This window comes from Phalaenopsis equestris, unplaced genomic scaffold (assembly GCF_001263595.1).
Source record: "Phalaenopsis equestris unplaced genomic scaffold, ASM126359v1 Scaffold000096, whole genome shotgun sequence".
In the NCBI taxonomy this organism is placed as follows: Eukaryota; Viridiplantae; Streptophyta; class Magnoliopsida; order Asparagales; family Orchidaceae; genus Phalaenopsis; species Phalaenopsis equestris.
Genome location: NW_018164538.1, coordinates 422,433 through 445,114, shown reverse-complemented (window position 1 = coordinate 445,114; position 22,682 = coordinate 422,433). Strand labels below are relative to the sequence as shown.

At 35.5% G+C, this 22,682-nt stretch overlaps 1 protein-coding gene and 1 long non-coding RNA gene across 2 annotated transcripts in view; both read right to left on the bottom strand.

The window, feature by feature from the left end:
- LOC110020398 overlaps nt 1-11,395 on the bottom strand; it is a 29,794-nt gene extending 18,399 nt beyond the window's left edge. The window contains exon 1 of the mRNA XM_020718486.1: nt 9,047-11,395. Coding sequence (XP_020574145.1) covers nt 9,047-11,201 — 2,155 coding nt within the window. The 5' untranslated portion in view covers nt 11,202-11,395. The remainder of the gene's footprint in view (nt 1-9,046) is intronic.
- A 22-nt stretch (nt 11,396-11,417) lies between these two features.
- LOC110020392 lies at nt 11,418-22,176 on the bottom strand. The gene is made up of 3 exons (XR_002293520.1): nt 22,119-22,176; nt 21,036-21,124; nt 11,418-11,511 (listed from the first exon to the last, which is right to left on the bottom strand). It is a non-coding gene; the product is annotated as an uncharacterized LOC110020392 (long non-coding RNA).
- Nucleotides 22,177-22,682: the final 506 nt, after the last annotated feature.

Below are 22,682 nucleotides of genomic sequence, written 5' to 3'. Positions count from 1 at the left end.
CTTTTTTGAAGTAAGACGTGAAGAGTCCAGAAAAAAAATGTTGTTGTGTAACATCAAACCATCTTGCAACAATCAACAAGATAACTAGGCTCTTCTGTCAAAAGTGATTGATACTTACAAAAAAGGACATAAGAAATCATAGTGCGAGCATTGAAAAAAATTTTGGTACAGAAAGGAAACATGATGGGAACTTTATGGTAACCTGCAATTGAAAATCAAAATATAAGTGTGAAGGCAGTGCTTATCAAGCCACTACCAAAGAAAATCAGAAGCCACCTATTAACTCCAAATCTAGTCTCTTTCACCAAGGAGCAATTAGAGTGCTTGCACAAATTATTTCAATCTCCAAAATTGTTTGACTCTATATTGCTCCTTAGTACCGAAGGGTACCACCGGGGCCACTGTTTTGTTAGGTGTATTCCTAACTTTTCTCATCCATGGAATATTGACTCTAGGGAAATTGATCACAGGACTGGTTGCTCTAAATTATTTTCCTCTAATAAACCTTCAGAAAACAATAAAAAGACCAAATTGCTGATGGTTCCCTCCCGATAATTTTCGGGATAAAAAATTATTGAAATTCAGAAAAATGTAAAAAAATTCACTGATATGAGAGGAGGTATAAATAATATTTACATGAATCATTGAATAGGAATGATAATAAGAAAAAATAATATGAAATGAAAGATGTATCTCATAATATCCCCAATGAATCAATTCAAATTAATTATTTGGAGATAAAAGAAATAACATAAAATAGAAAAAACCTAAAATATGAAAGAAAATAACTCCTAATCCAAAGAAATAAGTATAAAAAAAGAAAAAAATAACCCTTAATCTAAGGAAATAATTTATTTCTCATAACTTCTCACGGAAATAAATTAGTTCCTAACATAATTTCTAACAATCCCTCTCAAGTTGAAACATGGTTGAAAATCATGTTCATCTTAGATTTGAAAACATCAAATAATGGGTGAGGAAGATCTTATAAAGTAAAACTTGAAGTCTTCATCCCGTACTTTGGTTGACATTAACTGCAGTTTTTGTAGTATTTGTAGATAGGCGAAAGACTCCTTGTTACTAGGGAGTTTGTAGGGAAGTAGACAACTGTGATTGTCTTTTACTGCAGTTCATGCAATGTCTGTAAGTAGGCGAAATACTCCTACAGGTAATGTTGTGAGGGGGGCTTGCAGGGAAGTAGACAATTGTGGTTGTTTTTTAGTTCACGCAGTGTCTATAGGTAAGCGGAAAGCTCCTACCTGTGTGTTACAGGGGAGTCTGCAGGGAAACACAACTTGCTGGAAAAACGGACTTCTAGTTGACTGCAATTCTTGTCATGTCCGTAGATAAGCGTAAGGCTCCTACAGGTAATATTGCAGGGGAGTTCGCAGGAAAGTAAACAATTAACAAGAAAAACTGTACGTACGACCTGCAGAAAAAGGAAAAGCTCCGAAGATAAGTCTTGCTACAAAAAAAGCACTAGATGACCTTATATAGAAAAAATGCTTCGGAGAAGAGCCTTCTGCAAAAAAAGTTATGGAAAAGGGTCTGCTGCAAGAAAAATTTTGGAGGGCTTGATGCAAGAAAAATTCTGGAGGATCTGATGCAAGAAAAGGCTCTGGAGGGTGGTCTACTGCAGGGCAAAAGTCCAAAGGAGAGCCTGTTGCAGAGAAAAATCTGAAGTGTTAACAGAGAAGATTTTAATGCAGCAAGAATATCTGGAAGTCTAAAGGGAGAAATCGGTGAAGGCAATTCAACTGGCCAACATCTCTCACATGAAATTTCGATACGAAAAAGAGCCTACTTGATAGACTATGAATGGAATTCAGTAGAACGAGTACATGCAATGACAAAATATTCAGCGAGGAGCAAATTTTCCATCACGAAAAAACATTCAAAAAACACTTTCATTGCATGAAATACAACTCTAGAAAATCAATGCCTACTATGAGGCCCGCAGATGAACGTGGACCAGGGAAGCCAGCAAATTACAGCCTCAAATGGACCAACTCTCGATCATGATCATGAAAACAATAATCTTGCAAAATATCCAATGCGACCGCAGCCTGGCTAGGTGTGGTAAAAATAAAGCAAAGCACAAGCGAATCTCCCCCAGGATTTTAGAATCCTTCGTCACAAGTATCACCTCTTGAAACCAGAACCAAGTTGGTTGACACTGCCATACATTACAAGAAGAACATAGGCCACTGTCTCTCCAATTGCAATTAAAATGCCAAGTAACTTCTATGCTACATTCAACAGAACCCAATCTTCTCAAACGCTATTATCGACTTCGATAATCTTGGATCCAGCCAACAGCTGCAGAACTGGTTCAGATGTCACAATGGGAGTGATCCCCAACTCCATAACTATTCCTTTATTGGATGCAAGAATTACACGCATCTAGTAGAACGAATCCACGTCCGTGATAGAGTAAATGCCATAAAGAGGAAGTTGAGTATAGACCAAAAAGATGAAAAGAGATATAAGCGCGTAGATGACCTTGTCCTTGAATGGTATCCTTCCATCTGCACTCTCCACCTCCGACAAGATTGCCAGGAACGGCCTCACTAGATGCAGCACCCTAAATACTCCCACCATGTTTTCCACAGATCAATGAAAGCAGAGAATTCTTAAAAATTCAGAAGAAAGATGGAAGTGAAAGAAAACCGTAGCATAACTGCAAAGATAAATCAGAGAAAAGTGATGGTGAAATAAACGAGCCCTAGCTCTCTTCTCATAAGCTTCAAAACATCGTCGCGGAAACAGCATGGAAGCGCTTCGTAAACTGGTCAAACAGAGAAGACAACAAGATAATATCTCAGTGGAATGAAGATAGGTCAGCAAGCAGGATTCAGGAGAGAAAGCATTCCTACCTTCCTAAATGGAGAATGACAAAAAGGGAGTCCGGCGACTAGGGTAAAAAATTTGGCACGGATGCCATGTTGAAATTCAAAATAATGAGGAATTAAGCAGAATTAATTTTATTGATATGAGAGGGAATATAAATAACACTTACATAAATCCTAGAATAGGAAAGATAATAAAAAATAATAATATGAATGAAAAGATATAACACCTGATATCTTCAATTAATCAATTCATATTAATTATTTGAAGATAAAGTAAATAACACAAAATAGGAAAAAGAATAACTCCTAATTCAAGAAAATAAATATAAAAAGAAAAAAAATAACTTATAATCAAAGAAAATAAATTATTCCTCATAGCTTCTCCCAGGAATAAATTATTTCCTAATATAACTTCTAATAAGATTGTAAAACTTTCCTCCTTGTTAACCCTTTCTATGTTCTTCATATTCCTAATCTATCATGTAACTTATTGACCATTAGCAAAATTATTGTTGATCATCAATTCCAAAGCTAACTTCTAATCTTCTTATTGTGAGTTTCAGAAATCGATCACGCGAAGGACGATTGACAATGCTAAAGAAAAATATTGACTATTATTTTGATGATAGATTTGACTCGAATAGACAATGTCAATATATTGGTTTAAATTTTATTTTTATAGACAAAAATTATGTTATGGCATTATACGTTAAGGCCCTGTTTGGTACAACATTTTTCTAGCGGTGCGGTCCCAAGCCACACGTTTATTTATTTATTTTTTCGTTTGCTGTCTTGTTTTGCTACGGCGTCCGAAAATTTTCGTTGAACGCTGGCCGCGGGTTCAACCTCTCGCCCTGTGTTTCCTATTACAAGGCGTCACGTATTTTACTAGCCTACCCTCTCCTCTCTCGCCCTCAAGCACTCTGTTCGCTCGTGGCTCCCTCTTCTCTCGTGATAGGGCGATTGAGTGTTGAGAGTTGATCTTCGGGGGCACAAGGGAACCCACATTGTAATTATAGAGTTTTGAAATTTGAACATTTGCTTATTCGCCAACGTGCAACCGCCGGCATTGGCTGCGAAGGAGACAGAAGAAACAGAACCCTTCTCCGTCTCCCATTCTTCGTCACCTCTCTCACCATAGCTGCATGCACGACCAAGCGACTCAAACTTGCTACCCAACAGTGTGATGGGAGAGGAGAAGATGATTATTTACCTGGCAACATAACGGAGATCGTGACGTGATTCACAACTTCTTCATGACCTACGATCACCTTGTATGCAAGCCCGGATCCCGCCTCAAATTTGTAATAGGCCCTAATGGATCAGGGAAGAGCTCTCTTGTGTGTTGCTCCTTTGTTCTAGGCCTTGCTAGAGAGCCTCAAGTCTTGCCTTGGATATTTTGTTATTATTATTCTATGAAGATTTACGATTAAATTGGCTTATTTTGTTGCTTGTAAATGGAGACCATGCTTTAGATATGATTTTCAGTTTTGGTGGTTTTTATTGAAACTGAGCCAATATTCATTAATGTTTAGTTTTGGCGGATTTTCAAAGTTTTTTTGGGTGAAGTGCGAAGAAATTCAAAGTTTATGAGAAAGCTTCGCTAAAATTTTGATTGTCAAAATTACACTAGAATGCAGTTACAGAGGACTCACCTTGATGTTGGTATAAGATTTGTTGACGACAAATCTGATTCTATAATCACTTTGGATATCGGAGCTTGGAACAATTAATCGTTTCATGATTGTTGAAGCTTTAACGGGCTAATGTCTTGATAGCAAATGCCAATGGCAACGATTCTTATATGCATCAATGAGATTCAAGACCAAGTAAACATGAGTCTATATGTGAAGACTATTGTCAGTCAAACAACAGATGATCAAGATTTGGAGGCAAATAATCTCGTACTTTGAATGGAAATAATGATAGCAGGATTAGTGTAACTAGCCAATTGAAGATAAAAATGAATTTCAAATTTTGATAAAGTTCGCAAGTTTGTGCATTTAATTTTGAGTTCAAGTTATGATTGTTATAATTTTTGGAGTTTTTTTCTTTTTTTGAGTTCGTTAAGAGTTTATAAGAATTATTTTTTAGTTATAATTCCCTGAAAGTAAGTGCATGCCCTAAATAAAGTCTTTAGTTGCCCCCATGTAGTTCTTGATAACCCTTGATGCCACCAGTCAACTGTGGTCTTCTGAAACCTTTTTAGTTGTCTTAGTCATTCACCAAATTTGGTTGAGGCTTATATGAAGGAGGAAAGGGTTTTCCAAATGTACTCAGCTTCAAAATTCAGCTTTGAGAGGTTCTGTAACTTCTTTGAGGAATTGATTGGTGATTTTTTTTTTTTTTTTGCTTGCAACAGGTGAAGTTATGTCTAAGGCTCAGTTGTTTGTGAATTTTTTAGGGTTGGCTTCTTAAACCTTAACAAAAATAGTAACTTTAGGCTTGATATTCTACAGGAGGAAATTTCTTATTTTTCAGTAGGAATTTTGAAATGAAAGTTTCTTCCCATAAGGTTGAAGTGATATGAATACTATGATCCTTTTCGATCATTAAACATTAGGATGATTCTTTGTGACATTAATAAAGGTATGTTGAACTTTCAGCTTGTACTGAGTTTATGTTACTGAGGCTGAATTACCCACTTCGTATTATGTAATAGGAGTTGAGCTTTTGAAATCTAACACGATGACTTCAATTATGGGTTATGTTTAGCAAGGAAGATAAATACATTAGAACAAGTGTAAATATAATGTTGGTTTGCAAATTTCTATTTTTGAAGTGTCAAATATAGACCTGTCACAATTATGTTACAAACAACATTACTAAACAGGGGTAGAATGGTCATTTGTCTAGAAACAATTGTCTCACGGTGGTTTTCACACAGCTGCAATAACCAACGAGTCAGCTTCCACAGTAGCTTCCTGGAGCAGCTAAGCTGCAACTAAAAAGCTAAAAATCTGCACCTGCCCCAAACAGACCCTAAGTCATCCAACTTTTTTGTATCTAAGATAATTATTTCACAAATTACTTCAGAAAAAAATCTATTTTTATTTCAATGTGAAGTTTTTAGTTGCTAAGCATCATCTTGCATCATTTTCTCCACAAATATACAAATTATTACACAATTTAGTTTGATTCATAGCAATATCTGGGATCCTTGTAAAAACCATACACATTCTGAGAAAAATATTATTTAACTTTCACTGGTAATCGCTAGGCTGTTGAGTTTATTTAATGAAAAAAAAACTAAAGTGAATAAATTATAAAAATTTTTACATCACAACACATAATTTCAAAAATTCATTCAAATATTATGAAATAATAATAGCCGAGAGTACTTCAAAATATTTTTGTTTAACTTGTTTCTCAAGAAAGGAATATTTCATCAAAACTCTTGTGTCGACATACCCTAAAAAAATGGTATGACTGAAAGAAAAAATAAGAAATTGCTGGAGTTAAATCGGACATTGCTATCACAAAACAGGTACAACTAAATAACATGCTTTTGTTCACATTCATAATCAATGAAAACTTGAACCCCAAGCTAAAAATGTGTTTGTTGGTTATGCATCTAACCAAAAGAAGTATAAATGCTTTGATCTTAATTCTAAAAAAATGTATTACCATGAATGTCATCTTTTTAAATTACAACTTTTTTTCACCTCATCTTCAGAGGGAAACAAAACAAAGATTTGTCTACCGAGTTTCAGAATTTTCGTCAAACCAAAAATAATCAAAATAGAATATCCTCAACCTTAATTGTTCAGCCTGAAAAATCCAAGCAATAATATATGAGAGAGTGTGTCGGGTCTTCAAGGTATTAAAGTTTCGACAATGTCATCTCATGATGTTCATAACATAGAAGAAACAGGAAAAAAAAACTTAAGGCAAATGACAACTCAAAAAAAAGGTCTATGAATCATTGTACTGCCCAGAATCTGTGAACCCTGGTAATGTCCTCACTAATTCTTTACTCCATATCCAGTCCACTTCACATTCAAGTTCTTATCCTTTTAGTCCAGAATCTAAGGCTAAATTGAATGCTGAGCTTGATGAGTCTAGCTCTCCCATTGAGGAAAGATCTTGCACCCAACAATCATTGTCCAATTATATGTCGTATGAAAACCTCTTATCAATTTTCCATGTTTTTACCTCATAATTATTGTTGTACAGAATGCTATGAAAGTCTCTAAATGGAAAAATGTTATCTTGAGATGTTCAAAGTTCTTGAAAAAAAATGGTATGTGAAAAACGGTTGATCTACCTAGAGGAAAGATGAGCTTTGGGTGCAAACGAGTGTTTACAAACAAATATAATTCTAATGGCTCTCTAGAACGGTACAACAATCAATTATTTGCCAATAGGTTAAACTCAAACCTATGTCATTGATTATTTAGAGACATTCACCTCAGTCGCAAAACTAAACTCTATAAGAGTTTTTCTCTAATTTGCAAATAATGTTGATTGGCCCCTACAACAGTTGAATATAAAGAATATTTTCTTCAATAGGGACATGAAAGAAGTGTATATAGATGCACCTCCAGGATTTAATGAGAAGTTCGGCACAAAATTGTGTAAACTAAAAAAATTCTTATATGAGTTCAGCATGGTTTGAAAAATTTACACTATTTGTTAAAAGTTAAAGATAAACTCAAGGACTAGGATATCAAATAACATTCTCCAGACATTCAAATGATAGGAAAATAGTCATACATATTTTATATGTGGATAATATTTATCAGCGAAAATGTTACATATGAGATGAACCATTTGAAAGCTTCACCGTCGTTTGTTTTTAAAACCAATGTCTTAAGATCTCCAAGGTATTTCCTTGGCAATGAGGTTGAAAGAATTTTTATCTACAAACAAAAGTATGTTATTGATCTTCAGAAGGAAATTGGGATGATTAGATGTAGACCCGCAGGCCTACAAATGATCCCAAATTGAGAGATAAAAAGGAAGTGAGTATAGTTAGATATAAAAAACTAATAAGGAAATTGATATAATTATCACATACACGACCAGATATTATCTTTGCGGTGATTTTGGTAAACCAATTTATGCATTCAGCCTCCAAGAAACACCTAGAGATGGTCAACAAAATTTTCAAATATTTAAAAGGTACATCAGGTAAAGACTTCCTCTTTCAGAAGACCACACAAACGACTATAGAGACGTATACTGATGCATTTTGGGCAGGCTCATTTATTGGTTAAAGATCATCTTCAAGATATTATACATATGTGCGAGAAAACTTGGTTATATGGCAAACAAAGAAACAGAATGAGGTTGCAAGGACTAGTGTTGTGGCAGAATATAGGGTTATGACTAGTGGCATATGTGAGAAGTTATGGTTGAAAAGAATTTTTAAAAAGCTACATATCCCAATAAGCATGGCAATGAAGTTATACTGTGACAATATTGCAGCCATAAGCATTGCAAAAAATCCAGCGCATCATGATCGCAGAAAGCATGTGGAAATTGACAGACACAACATAAAACTAAAATTCATTGTGGAGCTATTTGTATGTCATTTATCCCTACTGTTCAACAAATAGTGGATATCTTTACCAAATGATTGTTCAGGCCTAATTTTGAGCAAATTTTATGCAAATTGGGTATCTACGCTCCAACTTGAGAGGGGGGTCTTGGATTTTTAGAAAGATTATATTTTTAGTATATTCTATTAATAGTGTACTATATTTAGAAGTTAGAACTATTGGTATGTCATAATTCATGTTTCATTCTTTTATCATAAAGAATTATGGCTGAATATATTATTTCCCTATTGTGAGATTCATCCCACACTACTTATCTTGTAATCATATTCTGTGAAATTGAATAGGAATGATTATTTTTTCCCTCCTAAAACTACATAAATCATATTCACCGAACCAATTTTCCAATTCTCTACCGTCAACAAAAATGTTTTAAAAAGCAACAGGCCAAGCAAGACTGGCTTATACCCGATTGCAATAAAGAATAAAAACTTCCCAAATTACCCTCAAATTTAGCATGTGCATTTGTGTTGTCTGGATTTTATTATCTCCTATAAATTTTATATGGGAAATGGCAACGTGAATTCCCGGATAACAACAGTATTATACCAGGCAGGACAATATAACCAGTAGACATTGACATGATTTTAATGGTGAAAAAGTATGAAACTAGCAAATACGAAAATCACTCACTTTGAAATGGCAGAGCTTGTTGCTGCTTCTGCTGAATTTGAGGAATAAATGAAGATATGTTGGATAGAATGTTGGATTGTTTGCACCCTTTTAAAATGTTTTGGTATTTCCTAATTCTGTCACTGGATCTACATGATATCCTTAGCCGTTCAGACCTTTTACTCACAGTTTTGGTAGATTTCCCAAGTTCTGTAATCGCATCTGTATACATATGATTATCTTTGTTCTTCGAGTTATACGCTCTCTCTGGATATTCAAATCCAAGGCTGGATGCAGCATCGGAGTTTACAGATACCAGGCTATCTCTCACCAAAAATTCCTTGGAATTGGAAAGTAAACATGTGCCATTTTGATACAATGACGTCACATCAGACAAAGGTTTGCTATTTGTTAATACTTCAATATTTCTTGAAGGTCGTTGAGTGGAATAGCCAACCTGAACGACATCTGCATTTTCTTCAGTAGTGGAGGAATTTTCATCAATACGGAAGCATACAAGCTCTGGATTAGAACTAACTTTCACTGAACTAGAACTCTTTTTCCCAGACAGCCTAACATGGCTGAATTTTATAGCTGGAGGGGTTAAAGGAAGACTCTGCAACTCTGAACCAAACATAGCACTTAAAGAGGATAGAGAATGAGAACTTTCAAAAACAGGACCATCCAACTGTGATCCATTATTGCAAAACATGCCCATCCGCTTAATGCTGGAAGTCGAAGTAAATTGTTCTATGGCCGGATTATTATTCTCTAGGGGGAAATCCAAGTCCATTTTTTGAAGTATGCCGAGAGGTGAAGAGTTTAAAACATCTGAAATCATATCCATTCTGTTCATTATGGAAGATTTAGGCCTTGGGGTGAGAAGAATGCTTGACTGACGAAGCTGTTCAAGGACGAAAGCTCGTTCTTTTGCAAGACTGGGAATGTCAGCATCTTTAAAAACAATATTATCGTCTTCATATGGAAGATCAATGCCGAATCCCTCAAATTCAGGCATGTTCTCATCACAACGGGGTTCAACACCAGAGGTATCTAATATACTAGTGACAACACGTCTGTCTTTTGCGTCATATGGTTCTTCACCCTCTTCAGATACCTCATGGTGACAAAGACTCTCAGATGCTTTGTTTTCAAATGCATCCACTCCACACTGAGAAGTGTGATGAAATCCTGAATTAAATGGCATAAAGTTAGCTAGTTTAACTTCATCCTTTGAACAGACACGGGGAATTTCTTCTAGTATGTGGGAAATAGTAGAAGCTTGTTCATTTGAAAGGCTGGGAATGTGAGCACCTTTGAAGACAATATTATCCGCAAAAGGAAGAGCCATGTTAGTACCATCAAATTCAGGCAAGTTTTCATCACAATTGGGCTTAACTAAAGCAATATCTGATATACTAACATCATAGTTGTGCGAACGTTGTATTTCCTCACCATCATTAAACCCATCAGGGCGACCAATACTCTGACAAGCAATGCTTTCAGATGCATCCATATGCGAAAATAATTTCTCAACGCTATGAGAACTGCGGTGAATTTCTGATTCATGTGGCATAAATTTAGAGGTTCTAACTTCATCGCTGGAACAGACATTAATAATTTCTTCCACTACATGTGGAGTAGCAGAGGCCCGTTCTTTTGGAAGGTTGGGTTGGTCAGCATCTTTGGAGATATTAGCCTCTACTGTACATGAAAAACTGATACTGGATCCCTCGAAATCAGGTACATTCCTGTCACAACTAGACTTTACACCAGCAGTATCTGATGTGCCAGTAATATCAACTCTGTGAAAATGTTGTTTTACATTATATGGCTCGCCCTCTTCAGAAACACAATACTGGACAAGACTTTCAAAAGCTTTGTTTTCAAATGAATCCACATTTGAAAATAACTTTTCAGCACCATGAGAAGTGTGATCAATTTGAGACTCAAATGGCATGACATTGCCGAATCTAATATCATCCATTGAGGGGACAATGAGAAATTCTTCTACCAAGTGGGAGGTGGTAGAAGCTCGTTTTTTTTCAAGGCTGGGAATATTATCAGCTTTGCAGAAAATACTATCCTCCACCACATGTGGAAGATCAGTGTTGGACTCTTTCAAATCAGTCATCGTCTCGTGACAGCTGGACATGACACCAGCAGTATCAGACATACCAATAATATCACATCCGTACACACATTGGAGTGCTTCAGATGGTTCTTCACCCTCTTCAGGTCCATCATGTCGATCAAAACTTGCAGAATTTTTATTTTCATAATTACCCACATATGACTGCAATTTTTCGGCTCCCTGCAAAATTTGATGAATTTCTGATTCAAATGCATTGAGGTTAGTAGATCTAACTACTTCCCTTGACCCTTAAACAGGCGCTATGAATTTCTTCTACTATGTGGGGAATCTTATATTGTTGATTCAAAGTTGGTGCAATCACAAAATCGCTTGATTTAAAATCAGCATCACCCTGCAAATAAAACTTTATTTCTGATCAAGATTCAAAAAAAGTAAGGTCATAAAAAAGTAAAATGGATTTCAGAAAGATAATGTAAAGAAGATTTTATTTATTTATTTATCTTAATTTATTAGAACTAAATAAAAATATGACGCTAAATAGGAAATAATGGAGAAAAAGGATTCATGAAGCTGACCCCACGTAGTGGGATTAAGGCTTTGTTGTTGTTGTAATGTAAAGATTTATTTTTTGCATTGTTGACAAAGTTAAAAATAATTATGTAAGAGAAGAATATAGTCCAACAACCTCAAATGAAAGCAACTCTTTAGTAGCACATAACGATAATGGATGATATTAGTATAGCTCTCTGATTGATTAAATAAAATAAGCAGACAATTATTATATTCGTAAAATGAAGTCATCAACAATATTTCTAGAGTATAAATTGATGGGGACATGACAAAACAGTCACTTGGATAAAAAAAAAATGACCAAGCTAAAATAGATTAGACAATTTGTTTATATGAGACCTACATTTAGTTAAAAACTTTGTGCATCTTAGTTTATGTTAGTTTAGTGAAATACTATATATTCTGTCATGTTTATAGCATTATCTTTATTCGTTACTTTTCTATTTGTCAGAAGATAATTAACTACAATTCGGACATGCATGTCATTCTTCTTATTGTCAGTAGCGTTAGATTGTTCAATAAAATCAAGGCTACTATTACAACATTGAAATTTGTGATTTTACTCCTGCCAAAAGAAAAAGAACAGATGCTTTCTGTCATCTAGAATATTTAGAGCAGCCCCAAATAAAGAAATTATGCTAGCACTTGCATTGGATAGCAAGATGGTTAACCACCATTTGGGTATGCTTGCAATTACTTATTGTCAGTAGAGTTTATTCTTAATGGCTACTATTATCAATGTTAAAATATGTGTTGTCGTCCCTATCAAATATATATATATAACAACTGCATCTACAACTCCCTGACCAAATCTATTTAGCCATTCAATTAACACCGTCCAGCTGAAGAGAGATTTGAATAACAAAAAATATCAAATTGCATCAAAAAATGCTCTTAAAACTTCATGCATAATCCTCGTCAAGATTAATGAAAAATTGTATATATCAAACACTCTATTTTTGTAAAGTCAATCCATTAGAAAACAAGTTCTCTAAACTCAAGCAAGCAAGTAAACTCCAACATCTTTGTTTAGCTAAACCTCAAACTGAATTTTGTTCAGTAATCAAGTTGTGCTTTATAACTACTAATAAATTCTGCCTTTCAGATGATTGAAGGAAATAAAGCCCTTTTTGTTCTTGATGGCCACAATGAAAATGAGACTTATGTACTCCATATATGAGCTCTTTGATAGCTATTTTTCAACCTTAAAATGATAAAGGAATATAACTGGCAAAAATAAACCCCAACATCACTTTTATAGTTGTTTTTAAAAAACTTGTGCATATTTCTCGAATCAGAAAAAAAACAACTCCAACAGAAACAAAACAACCCTAAAACAACTCCAAATATCCTACCAACTCCATGTTGCATCAACCAACTACAAATATTTTCGTAAAATAAAACTCATGTTGCAGGACAATCTCTTTGCTGCTCCCTTCCCGCATCTTGCATGTAATAGGTGAAATACATGGCAGATTTTAGCTAATACCAACCTGACCACCCCATTATGGCAGAGTTTAGCTCATACATTAACATTTAGCTCATATCAAGTGCACTCCAACAGAGAATGGGGGAGGAGGAAGAAAACATACCTCATTTGAGGCGAGGAGCAGAAGAATGACCAGGAAGGGCGAGATTGGGGATTTTCGTCACAAAATTTTACCTTAGTGTCGATCTCAACGAGGGTAGGAAGAAGAAGGAAGATCGAAAAGGCTAGAGCGAGGGAGAGCGGAGAAGGGCACAACAGAAATGTTCACCATAACGCGCTACGCATACGCAGGACGCGGGACTCCGCCTACTTCGCAGACTATTAATAAAATCCCCCTCAGCGTTTCGGAGCGGCAGGAATAATCTTACCCAACGTTTTTTTCAAACATTACGGCGACGTTTTCAAAACGCAGCCGCAACCCAATAAACTGCCCCAAATGGGACCTGAAGCTCATGGTACAATCGCGATTGCACTCACTAGGAAGCAAAGGCCGATCGCGAGGGTTCAAAACCGCGACGTACATCGGCTTCATGATCGAAGCTCGCAATTCAGTTGCAATTTGTAGGGAACACCGGCAGGATCGCAGCATGTCGGTGCTCCTTTGTGACCGAACAACAATGCTACAGTCGCGAGGGAAGTAGTTGATAGGGATCATGGGGTACAATGACCTAATCACACGATAAAGCCATTAATTAAGATACTTGGGAAGTCACAGCATAATCAACGTAAAGGAGTTTTTCGTTCTAAATTGATCATGGAGAAATGGCTGCAAAAAAAGTTGATGTTTTGAAGAAGATATTGAAAAGTGAGGTAGGACAACTTAAATCGAGAATAGAGGAAAGGTTTTCCTCCATTGAAAGCAAATTTGAGAAATTGGAAATGATAAAGAAACTTATTAAGATGCAATCCAAGACCCCAGCAGCGGCTTAACTTGCAAACTCTAACCAAGGGTTGACTGGAGAATCTGTGGACATATCAAAAAAGAAAGAGACGAACGTGAGGAGCATGAGGAGGAAAGCATCCACCATCAATAACTCCCCTATGACTCAGATGGGGGGTGGGGATTAGAGATTTCTGATGGAAGGGTTGAGTCGAAATATAGAAAAGATGTTATGCAAAGGATTGGAATGAACACGAAGTGAGAAACAAGAATGGGATCGAATGAGGGAGTTTCACACTAGATAAATGGGAGAAAATACCATACGGAGAGGAAGGTGGGCGGTGATGCTAGTGTTAAGAAGTTGAAGATGTCAATCTTTGAGGGGAACATGCACATGAGTGGGTGTATTGGGCGGAACGATACTTCACGGTGAATGGGTTCAATGACAAGGAAAAACTCATGACGTTCGGGTTATGTTTGGAGAGGAAAATCATGGCATGATTTTAATGGAGGGAAGATAAATATCAGATCCATAAGTGGAAGGAATTTAAGGATTGCAAGTTGGAATATTTTCGAAACATTCCGGGAGAAGACTTACATAGGCAATTATATGCCTTAACTTAGAATTGGACTTTCATGAAACTTTCATGGACCATGGAGAGAGATTTGAGCTACTGTCAGGACAGCTGAAGGGGATTTTTGAAGCAGGATTGGAGGGAAACTTCAAGAAGGGTCAAAAGCCCAACGTATGGGCAACACTCCTACTATTGAAACCGCGGCGATTGAGGGAGATGATGGAGCTTGCCCATATGGTGAAAGACAAAACCAGAAGAAGAAGATTAGCAAAGGCGGCACCATGAAAAGATTCCACATGAGTACCTCAACAACCATCATACCGAGAACCCAGAAGAAGGCATCGAATGATAGGAGTATGGAGGCCCGTCCCGTAGTTAACTTCAAGCGCCTCAAAGAAGCAGAGGTGTGGTACAAGAGAGCAAAGGGATTATGTTTTCGATGTGATAAGAAGTATGCCTCAGGCCACCAGTGCAATGATCACATGCTTCAGGTCCTTTTAACTTGTGAGAGAGAGAGGAGGCAGATGGTGAGGAGTCGAACGAAGAAACAGTGGAAGAAGAGGAGCACATACACTTCGATGTATCGGAGGTGTCCTTCAACTAAATTGTGGGATTTACTCCAATTCACATCATGAAGGTGAGGGTACAGATCAGGGAGCAGCCGGTAGTAGTGTTTGTGGATATTGGAGCCACTAACAATTTCATCTCAAATCGGTTCGTGGACTAGCTGGAGTTGAAGTTAGTAGATACGAGAAACTTTAGGGTCAATATGGGGATATATGAAAGGTGGAAAAAGCCGATGAATTTGCAAGGGATTAGTATTTACACTATATGGCCTACATGTGGTGAGGGACTTTCTTCCCTTGAACTTGTGAAGCACTAATGTGATTTTGGGGATAAAGTAGCTATGGACGAATGGGGAGTCGAAGATGGATTGGGAGATTAGGCTGGAAGCGAAGAATGTGCTGCTAAGAGAAGATGCTAGACAATTCAAAACAATGATCTGACTTAGAACCGTGGTCAAGACAAACGAGCAGTGGGTTTGGGCTATTTGGTGGTGTTGTCGAGTACGGAGTGATCCGGGAGCCTAAGTCAGTAGAGTTCCCTGAGTGCATTCAACAACTTCTACAACATTTTTCCGACCTCTTTCAACAGCCTAGTGGATTGCCGCCACCGAGGGAACACGAGCATACCATTACATTGAAAGGAGTTCCTCTTATCAGTGTCAAGCCATACAAGTATCATCATATTGAGAATGATGAGATAGAAAAGTTGATTGAGAGATGCTCGAAGCAAAGATTATCAGACTCGGTGTGAGCCATTTTTTTCTAGTTCAGTCCTATTTGTGAAGAAAAAAGATGGTAGTTGAAGATTTTATGTGGCTAAGGGCTTTAAACATGGAAACTGTATTGAACAGTTTCTTATCCCGGTGATTGATGAGCTGCTAGATGAACTTTATAGAGCAGTTATCTTCTCGAGATCGATCTGAAGTCGGAATACAATTAGATCATGATGAATCCAATGGATGTGCACGAGATAGCATTCAAAACTCGTGAAGGACATTACGAGTTTTTGGTAATGTTATTTTGCCTTACCAAAACTTTAGCCACATTTTAGTCTCTCATCAACGGGATTTTTCAACCTTACCTCAAGAAGTTTGTTCTAGTAATTTTTGATGACATTCTACTCTACATTCAAACAGAAGCAGAGCATATGGGAAACTTGAGGACTGTATTAGAGACATTGAGAGAGCACTAGTTGTACGTCAACGATAAAAAATATTCCTTTAAACAGTCACCGCTGGAGTGCCAAGAGCATGAGGTGACCAAAGCAAAGGTAGCAACAAATCAACACAAGTTCAAGGCTATGTTGAATTGGTCGTTGTTGATGAGCTTGAAGGAGTTAGGAGGGTTCTTAGGCCTCACCGAATACTACCAAAAATTCATGAGAGAGTATGACATGATAGCATGGTCACTGATGGAGCAACTGAAGAAAGATAATTTCAAGAGGGGGTAAGGAGCAACACAGGCCGTCAAACAACTGAAAAGAGTCGTGACTAATGTTCAGATATTAGCACTTTCATACTTCAGTAAACAATTTTTGGTAAAGACAGTTGCATCAAGGTATGGATTGGAGCAGTACTCATGCAGGACCAGCGGCCTATTGACTATTTTAACAAGGTGCTCATGGCTAGGGTGAGGCTCAAGTTCCCGTATGAGCAAGAATTGATGGCTCTTGTCTTGACCATTCAGACATCATGCCCCTAGCTATTGGGGCGACACATTAAAGTCAAGATGGATCAGAGGAGCTTGAAGTATTTATTGGAGCAAAGGATGGCGACTAAGAAGCATCAGAGGTGGTTATCCAAATTACTTGGATATGAGTTTGAGATCCAATACAGCCCAAGATTGGAGAATAAAGCCAAAAATGCACAACCAAGGAAGTGCAGCTGAGAGCATTATAAGTACCCCCGGTCCTAAATTAGGAAGCCCTGAAGCAGGAGGGGGAGCAGAATGAAGGGCTAAGGAAGCTCAGAGCAAAGTTGTTACAGGATCCGAACAATCATCCAAAATATGCATTGAGGGGTCAACAACTAATCTACCAGGAACAATTTGTGTAACTTAAAGCATCCAAGTACATCCTCAAACTGTTGTAGGAGTTTCATGGCAATGCATTAAGGGGACACTAAGGGGTACAAAAAACATATAATTGACTATCAACCGAGCTATATTGGGCGGAGATGTACAGAGATGTATAGGACATGTTCGTGAGATGTGATGCGTGCCAACGAACAATTATTGACCATGGCACCAGAAGGGTTACTGCAACCCCTAGCCTAACCTGAGAAGGTTTGGGAGGAGGTGAAAATGAATTTTATAGAGGGTTGTCATGATCTGTGGTATTTACGGCGATGTTGGTGATAGTGGATCGCCCAAACAAGTATGCACATTTCATTCCATGACAACACGCTTACACTGTTATATAAGTCGTCACGGAGCTCATACAGAAAGTGGATCGTTTGCATATGCCTCAACGGGGCTGAGGCGCTCCATAGCTCAAAAAATACCTTAAATTTAAAGGTTGTCTGCAATTTTTTTAACAAAATTATAAGCAATATCAATAACATTACCAATTAACCCTCACACTTCATAAACTAAATAATAAAAAAATATAAATAAAAGATATCCAAAAAAATTTATGAAACTAAAGTTTTAATTATCAAAAAAATTTATTATTATAATTAATATTCTTATTTATGACTAATATTTAAGAAAATAAGAATAACTAGAAAAAAAGATAATGAGAGAATATAGATAGAAATAAAAATAGAACTAAAGATAAGATGCAAGATAAATAACTCTTTATGCTGATGATTCTAATGAATATTAATTAGGGGATGAGTAATAATAACTTTTAAATTTATAATTTTAAATGTTGATGACTTGTTAAATTTTTGTTTAAGTGGGGAAGTGTATGAGTGTGAGAAAATTTTATGTTGAATTTATTTTGATTATCACATTTTAATATTTTATTTTAATTTATTAATTTATTTTGATAATTTAATCTTTGTAAAACTCATCTTATTTCATAATTTGATGTTAGCATATTAAAATCTTACTTCTATTTTTTAAAAATTTTATTATTTTTTACTTAATTAGAATATTGTTAAATTACTTTTTAACATGTTCAAAATAAATATAAAATGATACTTTTTACTTCACACTTTATAATTAATAAATTTTTATTAATTTACATAATTTTTTTAAATTTAAAGCTTAAACCTTAAAACACCTTCAGACTTACGCCTCGCTTCAAAAGAAAAAAGCCTTGGTTACCAATTGCGCAATTTTAAACTTTGGAAGGATCATTTAATTGTAGTATGTTCAACCTCTAATATAGGGAGCCTAATGTTTGTGAATTTTTGCCCTCAAATTGAACTGTCATATGCACGTAAGTAGACTTTCTTCATATTGAGCATGTTATTGACACCAAATTTTACCAATAAAGTTATTGCATTTTCTATGATCACCTGTTAAAACAATTTCAAGATATTTATGTTTATCTAAAATCATAAAATTGTTTAATAAAATATGATGTGTATCAAGTACCAGATGTCAAGTTTTATATACCATGCTTTTCTTTTGGCATATATTCATATATGTTGATTGATAAAAGGTGCAAAGCAATGCTAAATATTTTTAAAAATTTACAATAAGGATGCTAAAATAAGAGAAAATTTTTAAAACTCCGAGTCAAGTGTTATAAGTTGGCAAATGATTATGTGCATTATTTGCCGATGAACGGAGAGGCAAAAGCTCTGACAAGATGAACCTCAATAAGAACTAAAAAAATCAATTCCCAACTCTAGTGATTATTATGTTGGAATAACCCAAACTTATGTGTTGAATTTAGTCCAATTTATATCAATGTCATGATGATGATAAGTCAACTGCTAGATAATAACCCAAACTTTTTCTGAACTCATTATTAGCAAAGTATGTCAACTCATGCATGCACCTTACAAAGAACATATGAATGATGTACCTAAAAGGGAACCCTAAAATAGGGTTATTCTTTAAAAAAGTTCAGAAAAAGATAATTTAAAATTAAAGAAACCTATATAGATGATAACTGGGTAAGTTTGATAGTTAATATAAGTTATACATCAAGGTAATGCACTTATGTGTAAGGTAATATCCAAGCATGAGAAGTAAAAAAACAAAAATGATGTGGTGGGTAATCCTGAAGCTGACGTTAGATCCTTGGCTAGCGAGATTAGTTAACTAATCTGGTTGAAACTACTTGAAGCTCTAATAACTATCAAGCTCCTATGACAATATATAAGGCAGCTATGAGTATCGCACCCAACTTTGTCCATCAGATCAAACCAATTATGTGGAGGTAGAATGACTGTGTTAAAGGGAAAACGCAAATAGGCAATCCGTGTTTTTATATATTTCCTCCCCTCAACAAATTGCTGGCATATTTCACCAAAGAATTGATGAGATTCATATTTGAAAAAATAATTAACAAACTTAGCTTGTGTGATCTTTACAACCAAATTTGAGGGAGAGTGCTGAAATCTATGTTCTCTACCCTATTAAAAAAAGAAAAAGTGAGGATTTTTAACATCTACAACATATATGGTGGCCTCAAACAAGGGATTGTTGCCAGCATGTGTGTTGGATGGCAAGCAGACCTTCGATGGCCACTCCTATAATGGCCCTAGATGAAATGCTTGCTGGGTTGAGCTAGAAAAGCAGACGAGCGTCCCTGTATGGCATTTCCAGCCGTTCTTTTCCCATTGCCACCTTGCAGCTTGGTATTTTATGATACGTGGCTTATTTGGAACACAATTTTAGTTAAACTATAGAAATAAAATCTATTATATTTATTATTTTTATATCAAAAATAGGTTGTATTATTTAGATTTCATTTCTTGCTAGGATATCTTTATTTCTTCCATCTTTCTCATCAATCCTTTGTAGGTAGAGCACGATTTCAACTAATACAAGAGAAGTCTACACTCTCTTTCTTTCTAATACTCCTACTATTTCTTTAAATTAATAGTTCGTCCAGGGTAGTAATTAGAAATCTTTGAAGATGAAAAAAAAATTGATTTTCCTTGGCATCATCTATAAGCTTAATTGCCTCCTCTTGCTCCTAGTTATTAGGCTTCTTTCTCTCTCCTTAACCTTGTCTACGTTACATTAAGGCACCCATACATTTCCCTTTCCCACTCTCCATTATTTTTTACCACACAAATTCTTCATTTACAAAGAAATTTTACTTCTCAACAGTCAAGGCATCAAAAGTTCAACACAATCTTAGCTTTTGTTGACCCACTCATCATATGCATAACAAATGATAGTCTATTTTTAACCAAGACTTCCAAATCAAGTGATTGATGATAAGAACAAAGGTCTAACTATTTAAAAATAAAAATTAATTGACTTACTAATGAATAATTTTTTTTATTCATTTCAGTGATAGGTATGATGCTTGTCTTCACATCTTCAGAAGTTAACAAAGTTTCCTCAATAGGCCCTTAATAAATAGGTTCATATCACAAATATTAAATGTTTTCTGACAAAGCCTCAAAGATTGGAAACAAGATTAGAAACAAATAGAAAAGATGGGAATACCAACTGCTCAATTATACATGAGAGCTGAACCTGAAATTAACCAAAAATAAATAACGGTTATAAAGACAACTAAATTAACTACCACTAATCATACAATAGGAGAAACAACAAATGAATCAGTCATCCTGCTAATGTAATCAATGATTAAAAATGCCAAAGAAACCATTCTAGATACCTTTCACGTTAAATAAATGAGAAGAATTATTAGAAATTGTAAAGTTGCAAATATATGTAGAAAACAAATTAAGAACATACTCGGGGCAAAATTCCCTGTATGAACTCCCGAGTAGCACTGCAAGATTTTCTCTTTTTATTCCAAAGCGAAGATGAAGGATGTCTACATTCTGGAAAAACAGAATAACCATAAATCAAAAGGGTATAACAGCATCCCAAATTAATTTTGTACGTGAAAAATAATCTTTACACCAAATTCATATCAGCAATCAGAAGGGTATAATATAATCCCAAATTAATTTTGTCTGTGCAAAAATAAGCTCTACACCAAATTCATATCAGCATAATTCTGTCAATAATCAATTAACAACAACATAGCAATCTGGATTAACAAGAACTAACCAATAATAGAGTGTTAAATCCATACATGACAACAAAGTTGGAAGCCAAAAGAAATCGACCAAAGTAAAACCAAAAATCTGTCAGCAGTTGTGGCTTACACTTCTTTTATTAGATCTTTACAACCCATCCTAAAGTCAGTCATTAACAGGAATCTTGATTTTGATAAGAGATTTTTAGAGTTCCAAAGGATCACAAACTTCAAGAAAATCGGTAGCTTTAGTCCTGTGTTGTGGCTATTTTACTTCAAAATTATGACGTATCCACCTTTTGTTGTGATGGTCCTTATATGATTCTCAAGCTTCAAATTTACTTAAAATTGCAGTAAGAAAGCTTTCTTTTGCTTTTGTAGAATAATGAAGTTTCTATGCGAAAGCAATCACTTCTTATTGATAATATTCATGATAGTTTGAAATATTTATGTAAGTTTATTCATGCTAAGAAAAAGCTTGGGTGTGCAATTCATAAAATAACGCTCCATATATTATAGAGTGTTCTCTAAATGATGGTTTTAAACTTCCTCACAAGAAAAATGATTCTCCTAGTACGTAAATCGCACACATATAAATAATGTGAAAATCAATTCAAATGCTTTTCATGAAATACATTCGGATTTTAATGAGTACTTCCAGTGCTCTTTAATTAAAAAAAATAAAAAAACCATTCAACTTAAATCTCCATATAACTCATAAATACCAATCCGGTGCCATCAAACCCTAAAATCTTTAAAAATTCCGGCAGAGAGTACGAGAAATGAAGAAGTACCTAGAGGATTAACACAAATTTCGGTGGCTGGAGCCAGCTCCAACAGCCATGGCGGGGGGGGCCGGTCCCCCGCCGTCGGCAATTACGTTGCAGGCAAGAGATTCACCATATGATTCGTACTGCTCATGAATCTGGCGCTCGATCCGCCTCTTCCTATCGAAGATTTCAACAAAGAGCCGCTCCATTGTCAACATCGACCCCCGATTCGGAGCTTCAAGCGTCGCCGGAACTGAGATACCTAGGGAAGTCGGTTCGGAGAGTGTCCGTATTTTTCCCAGCATTTTTATTTTTTGTCAAGATTAATTATGTCATGCGTTTTATTATTAATATGTGAAATCAAGAAATTTTTTTAGACGTGGCACAAATTACTAATACAATTTCATAGAAAAAATTGCATTAATAGAATATGAATTTTAGTTTAATAATTTATCTTATTGGTTCCTCAATTTATTAAATTTGATGATTATGTATTAATTAATTTTTTTTATAAAAATTTAAAATTAATCAAATATATGAAAATTAGATTAAAATATCCCAACTAATTTTTCCCATGTAGTAGCTTCA